This window comes from Stenella coeruleoalba, assembly GCF_951394435.1.
Source record: "Stenella coeruleoalba genome assembly, chromosome: 20".
Taxonomy (NCBI): domain Eukaryota; kingdom Metazoa; phylum Chordata; class Mammalia; order Artiodactyla; family Delphinidae; genus Stenella; species Stenella coeruleoalba.
Genome location: NC_137166.1, coordinates 51,779,708 through 51,797,531, shown reverse-complemented (window position 1 = coordinate 51,797,531; position 17,824 = coordinate 51,779,708). Strand labels below are relative to the sequence as shown.

Genomic DNA, 17,824 nt, shown 5'->3' with positions numbered 1-17,824 from the left:
AACAATCCGTGGGTCTGGGAGCTGGGACTTCCTATAATGTGAGACCCCAGGGTTTTCCCTTGATGCGCTCAGGGCAGTGTTAAAATATAGCAGCAGGGCTGCTCAAACATATGAACCTGCTCCGATCCCCTTTCCCTAGACTCCACTCACAGACCTCAGGGCCAGTTAAATGAATCCTGGTGCCCGCTCCACACATAATACTCACGCGCCAGCTCTCATACAACCTGGGTGTCGCAACCGCCAACAGAACCTGCTACAAGACCCTGAGGTCCCACTACAATCCATCATTACTACGTCCTGCTGTAATACCGCAGGGGGCTGCAGTGACGCTCGCCAGTATGACTACAGTAGAACAATCCTGTGGTCTGCTGTGACAGATGTGAGGCCATGATACATTATGATATAACCAGTATCTGCCCTGTTTTCATGTAACAGGCCTGACACCCGCTGTCATCATAAGCCAGGACCCTGCTATGAAACTGCGCTTGGAGCTAATTTCCCTGCAAAATGGCCACTGGGGCCTCCTGTAAGAGGCATACGATAGAATATTCCAGAAGCACGCTAAAATAGTCTCAAGATCCCATGACAAACCACTAGGATTTGCTATAGTAGACCCAGGGTTCCACAACCATTTAATACCTCTGGGGCTACCTGCCAAAGACTCTTGTCCTTGGGCCTGTCCAAAGGGACTCAGGGCCTGCTACACCAAGACATCACTGGGCTTTGTTCTAACAATAGGCTCAGGAATGCGACATAATCACTTCCCTAAGAAGTATCACTTACTGGAACTAGTTCTACCGCAAACAACACAGGTGAGCATATTTCATCCTCCCAGTGGGGCAGGGAGGCAAGATTTTACAGATTAGGAAACTGAAGCTCTGTGGTTCTCGGGGGAGTCAAGCCCAAGGTCCCAAGGTCATGCAGCTAATGACAGCAGGGCTAGAATCTGGAACAGAGCCCGCAGGCTTAATGCTTACATTTGGAGGTTTCTCAGCATGTTCACTGCTTCCGGTTACTCCATGCCTTGAGACCTAGTGTAAACAGATAGGTTAGGGGGTCCCCGGAAAAAAAGAACCAGGAGTGGCTTTCTTGACATAAGAGAAGCCATTCTGGCTTAAGCCGTTTTGTGATCTAAGCCTGGCTGCAATGCTTGCCCTTGAACAGGCCTCAGTAATCCTTGATCTTAAGGGAAGTTAGGGAACAAAGAGAAAAGGAAAAGCAGTCAAAGAAACAATAGTTCAACAATAATCAGAGTCCTAATTCCTCCTCAAGGGATGTACAGAACAGTCTGATACAGTTTTTGAGCTCTTCAGGAACTAAGGCCCCCAGCCAGGTGAAGGACAGAAAAATGTTGACCCTCCTGACTTCAATCAACTAAAGCTTGGACCCTGGCGACCTTTGCCCCAATTCTGTGCTGAATTCTCTGCTCCAGCCCCCTCATGAATATGCATGTCGTCTTAGCTTAAAACTTCCCCAATTTTGCTGTTGGAGAGGCACTGCTTTGGGAAAGATCCCCGGTGTTCTCCTTACTTGCCGCAGGTAATAAAGCCTTCGTTCTCCTGATGTTTCGCTCTGTGTGTCTTTTGACTCGACACCCACCAAGAGGTGAACCCAGTTTTTGGGTAACACTAGGAGTCCAGCCTGGCCTGTGAGAACGTGAGGATTTAACTTTAAATGGACTCACTCCGGGAGTTACCTGGCGGTCCAGTGGCTAGGACTCCGCGCTCTCACTGTCAAGGGCCTGGGTTTGATCCCTGGTCAGGGAATGGTGCAGCCAAAACTAAACAAACAAATAAATAAATAAATTCACTCAACTAAACATGTTTGGAGCACCTACAATCTGTTCCAGGCGCTGGGGCTGCAGAGATTCCGTGTCTTCTTGGAGTTTGTATTCCAGGGGTCAACAGGTAAACAAATAAACGTGCCATATCATACAGGATTTGTACAGCAAATATGCCATAAACGGGTTTTCCTGTCTATGTAAGACATTCAAGCAGGGAAGGGAGATTGGGAGGGTTGGAGGTTCTCCAAGTGGAAAGAGGTTGGTGAGAATTAGAGATTAAGGGATGAGGGAGGGAGCCAGGTGGAAGCCTGGTGTTAGAGGTTCCTCGGGGCAGAGGGCGCAGCCAGTGCAAAGGCAGGAGGGCACAAGTCAGGGGTGCAGGCAGAGTGAGGATGGGGGCAGGCAGGTAGGCAGAGGGGAAGCTCTGAGGCTGTGACCTGGGCCTAGGAGTTGAATCTCTAGCTGTCACAGTTCTCTAAGAAAGGCAGGTAAAGTCCTCTCCCACTCATCAGGCCAGAGAACTGGTACAGCCCGGGGAGCCTTCTCCTTGGAGTTTGTGAGCTGACCCACCAGGAAGCCTGTCGGGTGTCCCCACCAGGCACATGTTCACCGACACTAGGTAGCCTGATGATGGGGTGCCGAGGAGACGCCCAGGAACCCGCCGCGTGGGAGGAAGCAGGGGAGCTGGGCTGTTGTTTTTGTAAACACGGCGGCCCCACCCCAAACGGAAACACCTGTGGGTGTGGGCTCCTGGAGTGGCCTCAGATCCCCCGCTGGGTCTCTGTTCCCTCTCCGCAGCTCTGTCCCCCCCGCCCCTGGGTCCCAGTCCCCCTCCTCAGGGTCTCTATCCCTCCAGCACTGGGTGGGGCAGGCGTGCAGGCTGAACCTCAGGGCGGTGCCCCCCTCTGACCCGTCCCTGCCCCTTCCTGCCCTCTTTGACGCGGCCCCCGCTTCCTCTGGCAGGAACCCCCGCCCTCGCCGGGCCTGGGTAAAAAGGAGCCCCCGGGTCGGTCCAGAGGCCAAATCCTGGGAGGCAGCAGCGGCGGCTCCTCTCTCCTCACGGCCCTGTCTCCCAACCCTTGTACCAGTGTGTGCCTCAGTCCCTGGTACAGGCATGGGGGTCAGGGACCTGGGGACCCAGCAGCGCCAGGCCCCCAGGGGTGAAGGCAGCGGGGCGACTCCGGCACTTCCCTTCTGCCTATGCCTCCATCTCTGCCCAGCTGTGGCTCTGGTGAGGGTCTCTGCTTCAGATCCCCAAGTCCCTGGGTCCCTCTCTGTGGTGTTTCTCATTCTGTCCGCACCTGCCACCCACCCCACGCGTGCCTCTTTGTCATGTTCTCCAGGCCCATCTCTGCCTCTGGAATCTGAGTCTGTCCCTGGGCTGTGGTTTCTGTCCCCGTTTGGTGTTCAGCTGAGGGCTCTGTCCCAAATCTCTCTCCTGATCTCTGTATCTGACACTCAAGTTCCCTCTTCCTTTCCCCATTTTTCTCTGCTTCTAACAGAAAGCCTTCCTGCCATTACCAGCTGTTAAGCTCTCTCCATCTCCCAGGTTTTTTCCCTGACAGTCAAGGTCACCATGTCCTGCCCTGTCAGAAATCCCTTCCCCTTCATTTGCCTGGCTCTGTCCCCTTTCTCCCCATCTCCAATTTCTCTCCTCACCCAAGGCCACCCCACTTGGTCTGTCCCAGATCAGTCCCACCTCCACGGACTTCCTATCCATTTCTGAGCAGCCTGCAGCCCCGCACTGCTGGCTGGCCTTACTAAGCGACTTATCTTAAAGGCTAATTTCCTTACTTGCATTCTTAGGCAAAGAAAATGTCCATAATCTGACACGTGGAGCTCAGCTACTCCTTGGGGGACCCCAGGCAGAGAACTTGCCCCCTTAGATGAGTTTGCTTATCTGCAAACAGGCATGGTGTCCACCTAGGAGGGGACTGTGGAGCATGCAGGAGGGCGGGTGCCTTGCTTCCCTGCCCCACTCCTTCCCTGTCAGGGTACAGTCCGAGGTTGAAGTCAAGACCCTCATAGTTCCGAACCGCGCAGCTGTGTACTCCTCAAGCACACCCAACACATGCTGACCCCCAGCAAAGCCCAGAGGGCCACTACTTCTTCCTTACCGTCCCCTCGGAGGCCAGAAAGGGCCCAGAGTCTAGAGAACCCAGGAACCTCCACCCTCACTCACTTCCTCCCCAGAGACTTGCAGGGGGAGCTCAACACCAAGTAGAAGGCATTAGGTACTCCGACACCAAAAGCTGACGAGGACCAAAAGACCAGAGAGGGGCAGCATCTTGCTACAGGTTGTCTTCACCCAGAGACGAGAGGGCAGGAAGCAGGATTTGGTCCCCATCCTTATGCCCCCAGAGAATGAAAAACAGCCCCATCTTTCACATCAACCCCACTTAATTCCCAGGGACACGCCCTCCCTCTGATAAGGGCATGGATACAGAACCTGGCCCGTGACTGGGAAAATAACTTTTATTTTGTTTGGGGCAGTGGGCAGGGGTCTGGTCTCAGAACTTCTGGAACTGCTTCTTGGTGCCGGCAGCCTTGGTGACCTTGAGCACGTTGAAGCGCACCGTCTTGCTCAGGGGCCGGCACTCGCCCACTGTGACAATGTCACCAATCTGGACGTCCCTGTGGGGGTGAGCAGCACCATGTCAGAGGGACTCTGCCCCAAGCAGGCCCTAAAGGTGCCCGACTGCCTCCAGGTGGAGACCTGTCACCTTTGGCTCCTCCAAACCCCAACCAAGCTGCTATTTCCAGTTCCATCTGCACTGCACGCCGCCCTGTCGTTATTTAATGAGCAATAACTATGAAAGGCGCCAAGCTCAATGCCATGCAGAGAATGCTCCTACCCTTCCAGGACAGAAGACCTCCAACTAGCACCTCCATTTTGCAGAGAACGGGAGGCTCCCAAAGACGGTGATACAGGGTCCCCTCACTAACCGCCCCCGCCCCCAACAGCTGACTACCTTCACACGGCAGCCAGGGCGTCCTGTTAACGGCCAAAGCACATCCCAAGCCACCCAGATTCTTGTGCAGCCCACCTCCTCCTCTCTGCCTGGGAGGGCAGCTCAGCGGGGCTACCTGGGGCCACCGTGCTCACCTGAAGCAGGGGGAAAGGTGCACAGACATGTTCTTGTGGCGCTTCTCGAAGCGGTTGTACTTCCGGATGTAGTGCAGGTAGTCTCGGCGGATGACAATGGTCCTCTGCATCTTCATTTTGGTCACCACACCTGGGGGGAAGGGGCAGATCCCAGGTCAGGCCCCATACGGAAGGGAACCATGGGCAGCCCAGGGCATGCTGGGAATCGGGGGCCGCTGAGCAGGGTTCCCAAGAAGCCCTGCTCCTGGCATCAGCTGTGCCAACTGCTTTCTCAGCAGTGCCTGCGGTGGGCATCTGAAGACCATCGTGAAAATAACAGACATCATCTGCCAGTGCCCGCCATAACCAGGAGTCTGCCAACCCCTTCCTCACCCAGGACCCCGGGGTCTCAGCGTCCCCAGCCCCTCCTCCCTCAGACCCGGGAATCTGAACCCAAGCCCCCAGAGGTCCTCACTTACCAGACAGGATTCGCCCTCGGATGGAGACATTACCAGTAAAAGGGCATTTCTTGTCAATGTAGGTGCCCTCGATGGCCTGAAGGGATAAGGAGGATTAGCGAGCCCTAAATGGTAGTTCCTGAAAAGAACAGGGGTGTGGCCTCCCTGTAGACACAAAACTACGTTTCCCAGCAGCCCCAGCAACAGCCACTCAGATGCAGATAGGGCAACTCAGTTTGGGCACACGTGCAGGGAAACAGGGATCTTCTTCTTTCTTCTGAGGGTCCCCGTACCTCCTTCGGTGTCTTGAAGCCCAAACCAATGTTCTTGTAGTATCGCGGGAGCTTCTCCTTGCCAGTTTCTCCAAGCAGAACCCTCTTCTTATTTTGAAAGATGGTCGGCTGCTTTTGGTACGCACGCTCAGTCTACAGGGATGAGGTGGAAGCTGGTAAGCTTGCAGCAGGCAGCAACCTGGTCTGGAAAGCTTCACAAACCCCCCAGATCTCATCCTCTGCAGTATTTAACTCCCCAAACGCTGCACTCACCCAAATTTACCCCTAACCCAGACTCAACTCTAAACCCGAGGTTACGTCGGTATTTACGGTCTAAAACACCTTCCACCGCCTGCAGAATTCACCCCTTAAAACCCAAAGATACAGAACCATCCCTCTAACACCCTGGACACCCTTCAGCAAGAATTATTCTCCAAGACACAAAGATACCCACCCAGGAGTCACTCCTTATTAATTACATGTGGCTCCAAAATTAAATACCGAAACGATGGGCTCCCTGGAGTAGCCCTTAGGACTCAGTTCTCACAGGATTAACCCTACAGCCTAAGGCCTCCAGAAAAACACTCTGTAAACCTTGGGTTTTAAAAAAGATAACTCCTAAAAAGCTTGAGGCTTAATTACATCCTAAATGCGGAGTTCCTAAGATTTAGGAGGCGCCAATCGAGATTAACGCCAAGACACGCGCCCTCTGCCCGAATTTCCCTGGGAAATCGAGGACGCCCAGAATTAACCCCCAAACTGGGGCGCGGACTCCCGCTCTCCAGGACACGCCCCTGAAGCCGGGGCCCCGCTAGGTCTGCGTCAGCCCCGAGCCCGAACCTGAATGTCCGCCATCTTCCCGGCCGCCTGAAAAAAAGAAAGCCGCGACGGCGTCCCGGTTTCCTTATCGATTGCACAGAAGCTAGAGAGGAAGTGACGAAAAAGGGGCAGGGTAACCCGATTTGAGGCGGAGCCTTGGCGAGACTCTGATTGACGGACTGCCCTACCCAAGCACGCGATTCGGAGACCGCACGGACGCTGCCATGACGTTCATGGCAGAGGGGCGGGAAGCGACAGACACTGTCTCGCGAGACTCTTTGGCCATCTTTGCGCGCCGTCGCGGTAGGTCACGGTGGGAAAGAGTGGCCAGCCTTGTTATCGCGAGAGTTGGCGGGAGGCGGCCTTGTTTCTGCGGGGAGTGGGACCACGTGGGGTTTGGGGACAGTGTGGCTGTGTCCGCTCAGGGTTTAAACGGGCTGTGGCGGCGGCCATCTTTTTGCAGGACCGGAGACCGGAAAGTCTTAGGAACATGCATGCTCTGCGGCGCCGCCATCTTTGTGAGGAGCGGGCACTACCCACGAGTTTTGTGCAGTTTAGTGAACGTTGTTTTCCTCTATGGGCCATTTCATCCCCAGACAATGGTTTCGGGAAAAAATTAAATTAAAAAAATAAAAAGGTCTTCTGCTGATTGTAACAGCGCTGTCTAATAGTAGTTTCCGCTGTGATGAAATGTTCTGTGTCTGCGCTGTCCAACACAGTAGTCACTGGCACTGGAAGTGGGGTGCGTGCGACTGAGGACCTGAATGTTTAACTTTTTTTTTTTTTTTAGGTAAGAAGTGGATTTATTTAGAGAGAAACATATTCCACAGACAGAGTGTGGGCCATCCCAGAAGGTGAGAAAGGCCCTAACTTTAATTTTATTCGATTTAAATATAAATAGCTACATGGGGCTAGTATCTGCTGCGTTTGTCAGTGCACGTCTATAACTGAATACTAATTTATTGTTTTTTAAATTCTTGTCAAGCAAAATCTAACAGAGCAGTTGCCATGTGCCTGGCATTGTGCTAACAATCTAAGGATGGTTCGGTTACTATTCCCATTTTGCAGATGGGGAAACTGAGGCATTAGTTGCTCCAGGTTTCGCAGAAAATGAGAGGCAGAGGTGGGAATTGAACCTGGGCAGTCTGGCTCCAGCGTTCTTAGTCACTAACCTTTAAAGAAGGAAGCTTTGAGTCCTTTTTACAGTCACTTCACACTTAATGAGCACCTATTTGGTACCCGGTCCCCTTCTGGGCAGTGGTGGCAAGAACCCGGTGTCTCAAACCAACCCTGACAGCTGTCCACACTCTAACTGACTTGCACCTTGTTGGGAGATTTCAAACTCCAGACCTTGGCACGGATAGGTGTCTTATGCCTCTTTCCTTAGTTAAGTCTTGGTCTAAAATTTCCCAGCGCTCTTAACTCCACAGAGTGTGGTTCTCGCTAAATAAATCCACTTCTTACCTATCACAATAAATAAATAAATAATAAAACCTTTGGGGAATGTACAGAATATTCAGTGATTTCGTGTTAGGACAAGTGTGCAACCATCTGAAAAAAAAATAAAGTTGGATCTCTACCACCTACTGTATGCCAAAGTAAATTTCTGATGTGTAAGGATAAAATTTAGGTGAGTTTGGGGAATGAAACCATAAATGTACTAGAAGAAGACATGAGTTTTGTTTTTTTCACTTATGAGTCTAGTAAAGACTTCTTTTTTTTTTTGGCCACACCATGCAGCTCGTGTCATCTTAGTTCCCATGGCAGTGGAAGCCCAGAGTCCTAACCACTGGACAACCAGGGAATTCCCTAGTAAAGACTTTTTTAAGCATTGCATTTAGAACATAAAATGTGTGCTCCCAACAAACTTCTACACAGGTCACAAAATATTATTCTTTTGATTTTTCTCCAATTTAAAAAAAAATTGAAGTATAGTTGATTTACAATGTTGTGTTAGCTTCAGGTGTACAGCAAAGTGATTCAGTTATACATATAAATGTATATATATTCTTTTTCAGATTCTTTTCCATTATGTTATTACAAGATATTGAGTATAGTTGCCTGTGCTATACTGTAGGACCTAGTCATTTACCTATTTTATGTAGTGTGCATATGTTAATTCCAAACTCCCCCTGCCCCCTCCCCTTTCATGCTTTCTTATTTATCCTTTGTTTCCTCTTCCTCACTAAAATGAGGGCAGGAATTTTCGTTGCCTTTGTTCTCCAGGGCTTCTGGTGATTGTGACATAGTAGGTGCTCAGTTTGTCCTTGTTAAATAACTGACCAAATGAATGGAGAATTAGATAAACCAAAATGTCCACTTATAGGCAGATGGGTAAATCCTGGCATAGCTTGATCGTGGACCACTCTGCAAGCACGTAATAAACATGAGGTAAGTCAACCAATCCGGAAATGAAAACGCTGCCAAACACGTTTCACTTTTTAATCTTTAAATTTGCGATGACTTCTGAATAGGGATTTCATGCACATGGTACAAAATTCTAGAAGTACAAAGTAAATTGTGAAAGATGAATCTTTCCCTCACTGTTCTCCCCGGACACGTGCACCCAGTTTCCCTCTGCAGAAGCAATCGCTGTCACCCTGTTATCATCTGCCAATGTGTCTTCCAAAATATTCTACCCTCTGTTGAATTTGTATGTGGACAAAGCAAAGTGCAGAACAAGAGGCATGGCATGACCCATTTATTCAAATGTTTATGGACAATCTATAGGACGACTGCAATTTTTTACATATATATTTCTTTTTCATATTCTTTTCCATTATGGTTTATCACAGGATATTGAATACAGTTCCCTGTACTATACAGTAGGTCCTTGTTGTCTAATGCATTTTTTAAAGCTTATTACATGATATAGTGTGGCTTATCTTTTTAGGTATTATAGACTACATTGTCCAGTAACAGCCATTAGTTACATGTGGTTATTTAAATTGAATAACATTTAAAATTCAATTTTTCACTCATTCTATTCATACTGCAAATGCTCAGTAATCACATGTGGCTAGTGGCTTGCATATTGAACAGCGAAGATTTAGAATATTTTTTATCAACATAAAAAATGCCCTCATAGGGCTTCCTGGTGGCGCAGTGGTTGAGTCTGCCTGCCGATGCAGGGGACACAGGTTCATGCCCCGGTCTGGGAAGATCCCACATGCCGCGGAGTGGCTGGGCCCGTGGGCCATGGCCACTGAGACTGCGCGTCCAGAGCCTCTGCTCCACGGCGGGAGACGCCACAACAGTGAGAGGCCCGCGTACCGCAAAAAAAAAAAAAAAAAAATGCCCTTCTAGACAGCGAAGGCTGGTTGCATATATATGTATATGTAATATATATGATGTCTTTTAAGTTGTAATAACTTCAGAAATATAAATGCTACAAACTTACAAAAAATCATTTGAAGTTTATTTAAATTTCTTTTACACTTAATAGCTTTGTGAATTTTGAACATTTTTTAAAATTTATTTTATGGAAGTATAGTTGATTTACAATGTTGTTAATTTCTGCTGTACAGCAAAGTGATTCGGTTATACATATATATACATTTTCATTCTTTTCCATTATGGTTTATCACAGGATATTGAATATAGTTCCCTGTGCTACACAGTAGGACCTTGCTTTCCCAGCCTATTTATGTAATAGTTGGCATCTGCTAATCCCAAACTCCCAATCTATCCCTCCCCCCCAGCCCCGCATAGCAACCACGTTTGTTCTCTATATCTGTGAGTCTGTTTCTGTTTCATAAGTTCATCTGTGTCATATTTTAGATTCCACATATAGGTGATGAATGATACATTTTTAATTATCATTGTTTCAGTCCCTCTGGGGTGGCATTGAGGGACTTTTCATTTTAGAACCTGCTATGTCTTCCCCCCAGTGACCTTGTAGTAGCTTTATAATTTATTTTTTGAAGAAAAAGTAAGTTCTGGAGTTTTTGAATGACTTAGAAAGGATTTATGATATTTAGTTTAAAAAAAAAGCAGGACCCGGAGTTGCTGTCTACAATGTGTGCTAAACTATGTACAAAAGTTACCTATAAAAGTCTGCATAAAAGTTTGTAACTTAGAAAAAAGCCTGGAAGGAAATGCATGATATTGCCCTGGTGGTTTACATCTCCAGGTGGTGAGATTAGGTATGATTTCCTGTCTGGTGTCTTAAATGCTCAATATTTTGCAAATTGCTCAGAGCAGCTGGTGAGATTTTGATAAGGGAAGAATAAAGAAAAGAAATACTAAAAAAAAAAAAAAAAAAGAAATACTGCTTCACTCTGAAGGGGTGAGGGCGAACTGGAGATGTTTAGGTCCTTAGCTTCCTAGACATTTTTGATCACAACCCACAGTAGGAAATGCATTTTGCATTGTGACCAAACACACACACCTCTCTCACCCTCCTCTGCCTTTCTCTCTGCCTCTTTTCTAATTTTTCAGTCTTTTACCTCTCTCCTTTCCTTTCTGTAATACTGATTTTTTTCCTTTTCATTTATATTGTTTCATTATCATCACTATTACTTAAATTATTTATTTATTTATTTGGCTTGGCCAGGTCTTAGTTGTGACATGCAGGATCCTTATCTTTTTAGTTGCGGCATGCGCAATCTAGTTCCCTGACCAGGGATCGAACCCGGCCCCCTGCATTGGGAGCGTGGAGTCTTAACCGCTGGACCACCAGGGAAGCCCCTCAATTTCATTATCATTTTAAGGCTACTTACAACCCACCACATCGATTTTTTTAACTGCAGTGTGAACAGCTTTGGTGCCCAATAATAAACTTCAGCTAACTCTAGTTACCACTTGAGGGCGTATTTCCCTGTCTCTGCCAGATTTCAGACATTTACTAGCATTTCACAACAGAAATCCAAAAGCTAGGAGACCTGGAGACCCTCGCCCTCCCCAGTGAGCACAGAAATGTCTATTAAAACAAGACGTTATCCCTGCACCCCACCCACAGACCAGGAGATGAGGCTGACCTGGGACTGGCACGTCACGTTCTGTTGGAGGGTGCTTTGGTTGTGGGCAGTTGGGCAAGATGGAACTGGAGCTTTGGAAACGTTCATTCTGTTGGCCCAGAGGTTCTGATTCCCTGTACTTGTTCCGCAGGAATGATTAAGGTTATGCCTGGAGATTTCATTTGCATTCTGAGGAATGAGGAGCATCTTCTCATGTATTTATTGGCATTTGTGTATCTTCTTTGGTGAAACGTGTTTTCATGTTTTGGCCGGTTTTATTTGATTATCTCTTTGTTACTGAGTTTTAAAGAGTTTTTCTATATATTTGGCATTCAAGTCCTGCAAGAGATGATATGCAAATAACTTCTCCCAGTCTGACCTGTCTTCATCACTTTAATGGTGGGTGTCTTTAGAAGTGGCAAGTTTTACATTTTTAAGCCAAATATAAGGGATTGTGGTTTCCAGGGGATTATATTGTGCTTTTACATGCAGTCCTGTTAAACTTAAGACTTAAACTCTGGTTTTCAGTTGCTTCTGTAGGCAGCTCTGCTGGTGAGCAGGAGCCCCAGGAGGGGTAGGGCACCCACTTGCAAAATGATTTTCTTAGAGAAAATTTATGCCACTGTGGTATATTAGACATTTTGGAGATTAAGCAAGAGAGAACGGCACAGTGCGCCAAGTTATGATCTGCCCCGTGAACCAACTAGCAAGTATTGCCTACCAGTCCCAAGGGCAGCACAAATCTAGCTTTCTTCCCAGTACAGATGTGCGTACCTTCGTCACACCAGGCCCCTGAGTGTCATCCTGGCTGACACTGCTGACTGCATATAACTCTCATCAGTAAGATGGGGATGGGGGCCCACCTGGGTCAAGTATTGAGAGGTGACCAAGGGTGACTGTCCAGGGCTGGGTACCCTAATGTTTACCCTTTCAGGGACTCACCCTGGCAGATCTAACCAGCCTAGTTTTAATCTTACAAAGCACCAAGAGCTTTCAAATCCCACTTTCTCTAATGCCTAACCACCATTTACAAAGTGTTTTTCTTGTCCATTTCTTCACATTAAGCGTGGCCTGGCGTGGCAGACTGGAAGAGACCACATGCCCCACAGTGAGGAACCAGTTTTAGAGAATGGTGGCAATTCCATACTTTGCAGCTGAATTAGAGAAGACAACTTTATGCAAACTGGGCAACACCAGGCTCTACAGGTCATAAATACCAATCTCATAGGCACCTCAAATTCCTTGGCATGTCAGTCTCTACAAAGGCCAACTCCTCCACGAAAGGCAGTTTCTAATCCATCATCTGCAGAAAGAGCACAGCCAGTTTTATTCTTCAAAGCCTCCCATCCGCCGAGGGCCTTGCTCCCCTGGGCCTGCCTCTATGGCAGACACACACTGCAAAGACGCCAAACTTCTTTAAAAATAATTTATTAGTTTTGGATCACAAAATATAGGGAAGACACAAGGGCAATGCCTGTGACCCCTTGGGCCGTACTTCCCTTCCATAACACCTTTTAGAAGTTTTTTTTTTTTTTTTGGCGGTACACGGGCCTCTCACTGTTGTGGCCTCTCCTGTTGTGGAGCACAGGCTCCAGACGTGCAGGCTCAGCGGCCATGGCTCACGGGCCCAGCCCGGGGCACGAACCCGTGTCCCCTGCATCGGCAGGCGGACTCTCAACCTCTGCGCCACCAGGGAAGCCCCATAAACACCTTTTAGAACCCCAGACTCGTGCTGCCCAAGCATTCTCTCACATCCTAACAGCTGCAGAGTATAGTACCTGACCATGTGGGAAGCTTAAACAGACTCCCTGTAAGCGATGTGAGTGGCCCTTCCAATTAGGTCTTCCAACTCACTTTTGCCAGTATTGCAACAGCACTGGTTGTTCGAACTGTCCATGTCCTAAAACTCTCATGAATGAATAGGTCACAGGCAAATTCTGCCTGCACAGCCCTTACAACTGTCTACGCTTTTAAAAAGGCCTTTCTTAAACAGCAGTGGCTAAGGCGCCTTTGCTATACCCAGTCTTCTAAGCCCCAGGCTGCCTGTGGCACCTGGATGGCAGCCCCTGGGGTCCCCCACATCCTAGGGTGGCGATGGAGGAAGGGCAGGCCAGGCCAAGCATGAAGAAGAAACAGTCAATTTTATTGGGCTCAGACTAAGAATCCATGGGTCTTGAGGACCTCTGTGAATCGGTCGATTTTCTTCTCTATGTTCTTTTCGGCCTGCTTCCGTAGCCTCTGTGGGGTCAAGGTGACAGGTGGTGGTTAGTGGCTGCTCCCTAGGACTGCCCTTATCCCAGGGGGCCACCCACACTGGGCCTTAGGCAGAGCCTTCTGAGGGCACAACTAAGACCCAAGTTAAGAGTAATCAGCTCCCAGACCCTGCCCCAGAAAACGTGGTGCCCCTCCAGCCACAGCCCCACCCTCACCATGAGCTGCTTCTTTTTCCGGTAGTGGATCTTGGCCTTCTCCTTTCTCTTCTCCTCCAGTGTAGCCGTTACTGCCTGGTACTTCCAGCCAACCTCATGAGCCAGGCGCCCTAGGTAGGCAAACTGGGGGGGGAGAGGGAGAAACGAAGCTGTAAGAAGACGAGGCCAGGGTGACTAGGGGAAGGGAGCTGACATCCGGTCCTAGAAGATCCCAGTCTAGCCATACAACTTTTCAGCAAGCCCATGCTCAAGAGACACGGCTACCCCTGGCAGGGCTCTCTGCTCCTCCTGGCATCAGCTGAGCCATTGGCATTATCGGCACTGCCCACAGTGGCATCCGCAGACCATCGTGAGAAAAAACCATCATCTGCCAATCTTAGGGCCCTAGGTGCACCCCCCAGGAAGCCTGGGACCCCAAGGCATCACTCAGCAGACCCCGGAACTCACCTTCCGTGTAGGCTTCAGACGCACAACCTTAAGGGCGGCAGGAACCACCATCCGCTTTTTCTGTTAGAGAAGAAGAGGGACTTAGAGACCTGGAGTGAGGGACAGACAGGGAAGAAGGCTGGCTCGGGCTGGCGTCTCAGCCAGTGCTGTTTTCACGAGGATCAAACAATGTAGGTAACTGCAGAACATCACAGACGCCAGACACAAAGATGCTGCTGAGGGAGATGGGTCTTGCTCACCTTGTCATAGGGTGGCGGGATCCCATCAAACACCTTGAGGCGGTCCAGAGCGGCCTGGCCTCGCTTGGTCTTGTGGGGCAGCATGCCTGTGGGCAGAGGACAACAGTCCTGCTCAGCGGGGCATGCGAGGACCCCGCTGCCCCACCTGGGCGGGCGGGCAGGCAGGCGGCCTCAGATGGTAGTGCATGTGGAGTCATCTCATGGTTGGGAAACTCGAACAAGAGTGGGAAAAGTCTTCATCACCGGCCACCCGCCCCATCAGCCCCTGTGGTCCTCAGGCCCAGCTCACCTCGCACTGTCCGCCAGAAGATGCGGCTGGGGGCTCGGAAGTGGTAGGGGCCACGGGAGGGGTTGGTGTTCATCCGCTTGCGGAGGAATGCCAGGTACTTCACTGGCAAGAGGGGAGAGTGTGTGAGGCCTGAAGAGTCCTCAGGCAGATGGTAACTCCTTCCAACGCAGCACACAACCTTTCTTCCGAGGGCGTGTTCGGGAACTCAGACTAGGACCTCCCCCCACTGGTGGGACTGCTTAGGAGCCCGTGAAGTGTGAGCCCCACAGAGGTCCACCCTCTCCAGCCCTCCTCCCAGGCCCTCACTCACACTTGTTTCTATAGAAATTGCCAGAAATGTTGATGCCCTCACAGCGCACAACCACCACCTTTCGACCTAGAGGGAATGGAAAATGAGACAATCAAGGAGGTCAAAGGTTAGGAAGCAGGCCCAATTACTGCTAAGGACCCAGAAAGGAGGCTCCTTCCGTCTCAAACCGACCACAATGAACAAGGAAGGCACGGAGTCTCCTGCCCCGTGTCACAGACCAGCAATCGGCGGAGCTGGACTCGTGCTTAAGTTCAATTTGTTAGTCTGACAGAGCCCAGAGCCCCCAACCTAGGAGGGGAGGAGCCTGGCAGGTCTCAGAGCGGTGCATGGGGTTGATCTCATGGTCGTCAGACTCAAACGAAAGATGGTGATTTTTGCTCATCACTGACCTCGAGGCTCATGTCTGGGGAAGCCGTGGGCAGGGGGCAGACTTACCCAGAAGCACCTGCTTAGCCACGATGGCCGCCAGACGGCCCAGGAGATGGCCTCGGCCATCGAGAACCAGGACCTGTTGGAGATAGGTTGAGAGGGCTCAGGGGCACCCACAGCTTTGACTCCCCACCTCAAACAATCATTCCTCCCTACTTGATCATTTCACCTACCTCCCAGGGTGCCTGCTAACCAAGTAAGAGACACAGGAACTAGGAACTAAGCCTCACTATACAGAGAAGGCCAAGAGAGCAAATGACTCAGGATTTCAGTGAGTGGGGTAAGATACCCAAGGACTCCCCTCACATCTCAGCTGCTTGAAGGGTAAGAATCTTTATGCCCAGATTATGCCTGACAGTCAGCGAATGAGCTACCATCTGAATCCAGACTAGCAATACTGATCCTCCAGGCAGAAGAACCTGTGATCTGGATACAAACCTTAGAATCTCGACAGAATCTGATTCTGTCCTGGTCTCAAAGATGTTTTTCTAGCATGAAGGTTCAGACCAGATGAAACTAGGAAGGGTAGTCAAAAGCCCTGGCTGGCTCTGGTACTGACTAGATTTGCATCCTCCCGCGAACTGCTCAAACGCCAATCCTCAACTTCTTGTCAAAAGTGAAAGTCCCAACTCTTTACCAAGGGCTTCCTTATACATGTTGTGATTGTTGGAAGCCGGTGTAAAAGGCTACAGAATCTAAAACCAGACTTCCTGACAATGTGACTTTGGTCAAAACCCTCCAAATCTCCAATATCTGCCTCAAGAACACTAAATGAGCTGAATTACACAGAATACAAGGCAAACTATACCAGGAGCCGTAAATGCAGGGACACAGGTTCGGAGAACTCTACCACTTGCCTGGCCCCAAACGTGGTTTTCCTTCCGGAACCATAGACCCATCACAGGTACACCCCTTCCAGAGCCATCCCCTCCTTTATATCTAATTGGTTACCAAAGAAGACTGGGCCAAGTCAGAGTTAAGTTTCTGCTGCCGTCCTTGAGGACCTCCAGATCGTTAAGGACAAAGGATATCCCACTGCTGTAAACATTTCATTACAATCCTGTTTCCAGCACCAGCAGACCTTTAAAGAGTTCCTCGACCCCCAGGAGAAAGGAAAAGAGCAACTCGCGCCTGCATGCCCTGTAGGCAGGAGCTCTCTCGACCCGCTGCAAAGATTTCGCGCTAAAATACCCACAGCTGCAGGAGACCCCTAATACGCACTCCCACGAGGCCGAAACAACCCGCGCTTTGGGCAGGGCGAAAGTACCCTCCATTTTGACCAATCCTCGGCTTCTCTTCGTCCCCTGGCCGCGCAGCTGCCTTCCGCGTGCTTCCCCACCGCTGAGGACACACGGGCCCAATTCGGCCAAGACCCGGCCAAGATCAAGGTAAATCAGGCCTAGTTTTAAAATAACTTTTCTTGTGCTGGAAGCCCCGATCACTGCCCCCTGGGGGAAAAATGATGCCGCATTCTAGCCAGCCCAGAGCGTAAAAACCGCTTTATATTCCCGTTTTGGGTTCCTCTTACCCCGAAAGCTTTCTGTTTTGCTCAGTTATCGATCTTAAGTTCCACAGTACACTTACGAGAGAAAAGAGGTCCAACCCCGGTCCGGTCTCGACCCCACCCCGGCCCCACACCGCCCCGGCCCGCGCAGAGCCTGTACCTGCCCCTCCGCCATCTTCGGCAGCCGCCTGGGAAAGAAGGAACCTTAACCGCAGGGTTTCTTATCCCTTGAAACAGGGGCGGAGGAAGTGACGCAACACGGCCGCTTTCCGTCTTTTCACGGACCAGAGTGCCGTGCGCGTGCGCAGAAAGGCCCACTGGAAGGCGGGTCGTCTTTTGACTGTCCAATCAGTATCGTTTCTATCGAACCTAGGCGGCCATGGCTGTGCCGGGCGAGATCACGTGGGGTAGGAGGGGGCTCTGCGGGGGCGGGGCTGTTCAGCCTCCGTTGCCGTATTTAGGAGGGGCTGGTAATCCTCGCGTGAGTTGTCCGCTGTGTTTGCGGTGGGGCGGGGGCGAGAAGGCTGGAGGAGAAGCGCTGTTACCCCCTAAAGCGATAATACGTGTAGGCCCACAGCGGGCAACGAGGCATGCCCTTTTGCGCTCAGTCTAGGCTTAGAGATCTGGATTCCGGTGCCTGTCCGGCTTCCTTGTGATCTGGCTAAATCCCTGGCCGTGTATGGGCCTCAGTGTCCTCACCTGTCAAAAAGGTGGAGATAGTCTTCCCCATGAGATCTAACGCATGAAGGAATGACTTCTAGATGCCTGAGTGTTCCCCAAAGGAGCTTCTCACTTTCTGGAC

The 17,824-nt window shown here is 50.1% G+C and overlaps 2 protein-coding genes across 2 annotated transcripts; both read right to left on the bottom strand.

The window, feature by feature from the left end:
- Window positions 1-4,240: 4,240 nt before the first annotated feature.
- RPS11 (ribosomal protein S11) lies at window positions 4,241-6,580 on the bottom strand. The gene is made up of 5 exons (XM_079908266.1): window positions 6,439-6,580; window positions 5,620-5,751; window positions 5,348-5,423; window positions 4,890-5,019; window positions 4,241-4,417 (listed from the first exon to the last, which is right to left on the bottom strand). The coding sequence occupies exons 1-5, from the start codon at window positions 6,451-6,453 to the stop codon at window positions 4,294-4,296; spliced, it is 477 nt and encodes a 158-aa protein (XP_079764392.1). The 5' UTR covers window positions 6,454-6,580; the 3' UTR covers window positions 4,241-4,293.
- A 6,917-nt stretch (window positions 6,581-13,497) lies between these two features.
- On the bottom strand, window positions 13,498-17,267 carry RPL13A (ribosomal protein L13a). The gene is made up of 8 exons (XM_079906736.1): window positions 17,183-17,267; window positions 15,525-15,597; window positions 15,090-15,155; window positions 14,780-14,881; window positions 14,491-14,576; window positions 14,252-14,311; window positions 13,805-13,927; window positions 13,498-13,613 (listed from the first exon to the last, which is right to left on the bottom strand). The coding sequence occupies exons 1-8, from the start codon at window positions 17,195-17,197 to the stop codon at window positions 13,527-13,529; spliced, it is 612 nt and encodes a 203-aa protein (XP_079762862.1). The 5' UTR covers window positions 17,198-17,267; the 3' UTR covers window positions 13,498-13,526.
- Window positions 17,268-17,824: the final 557 nt, after the last annotated feature.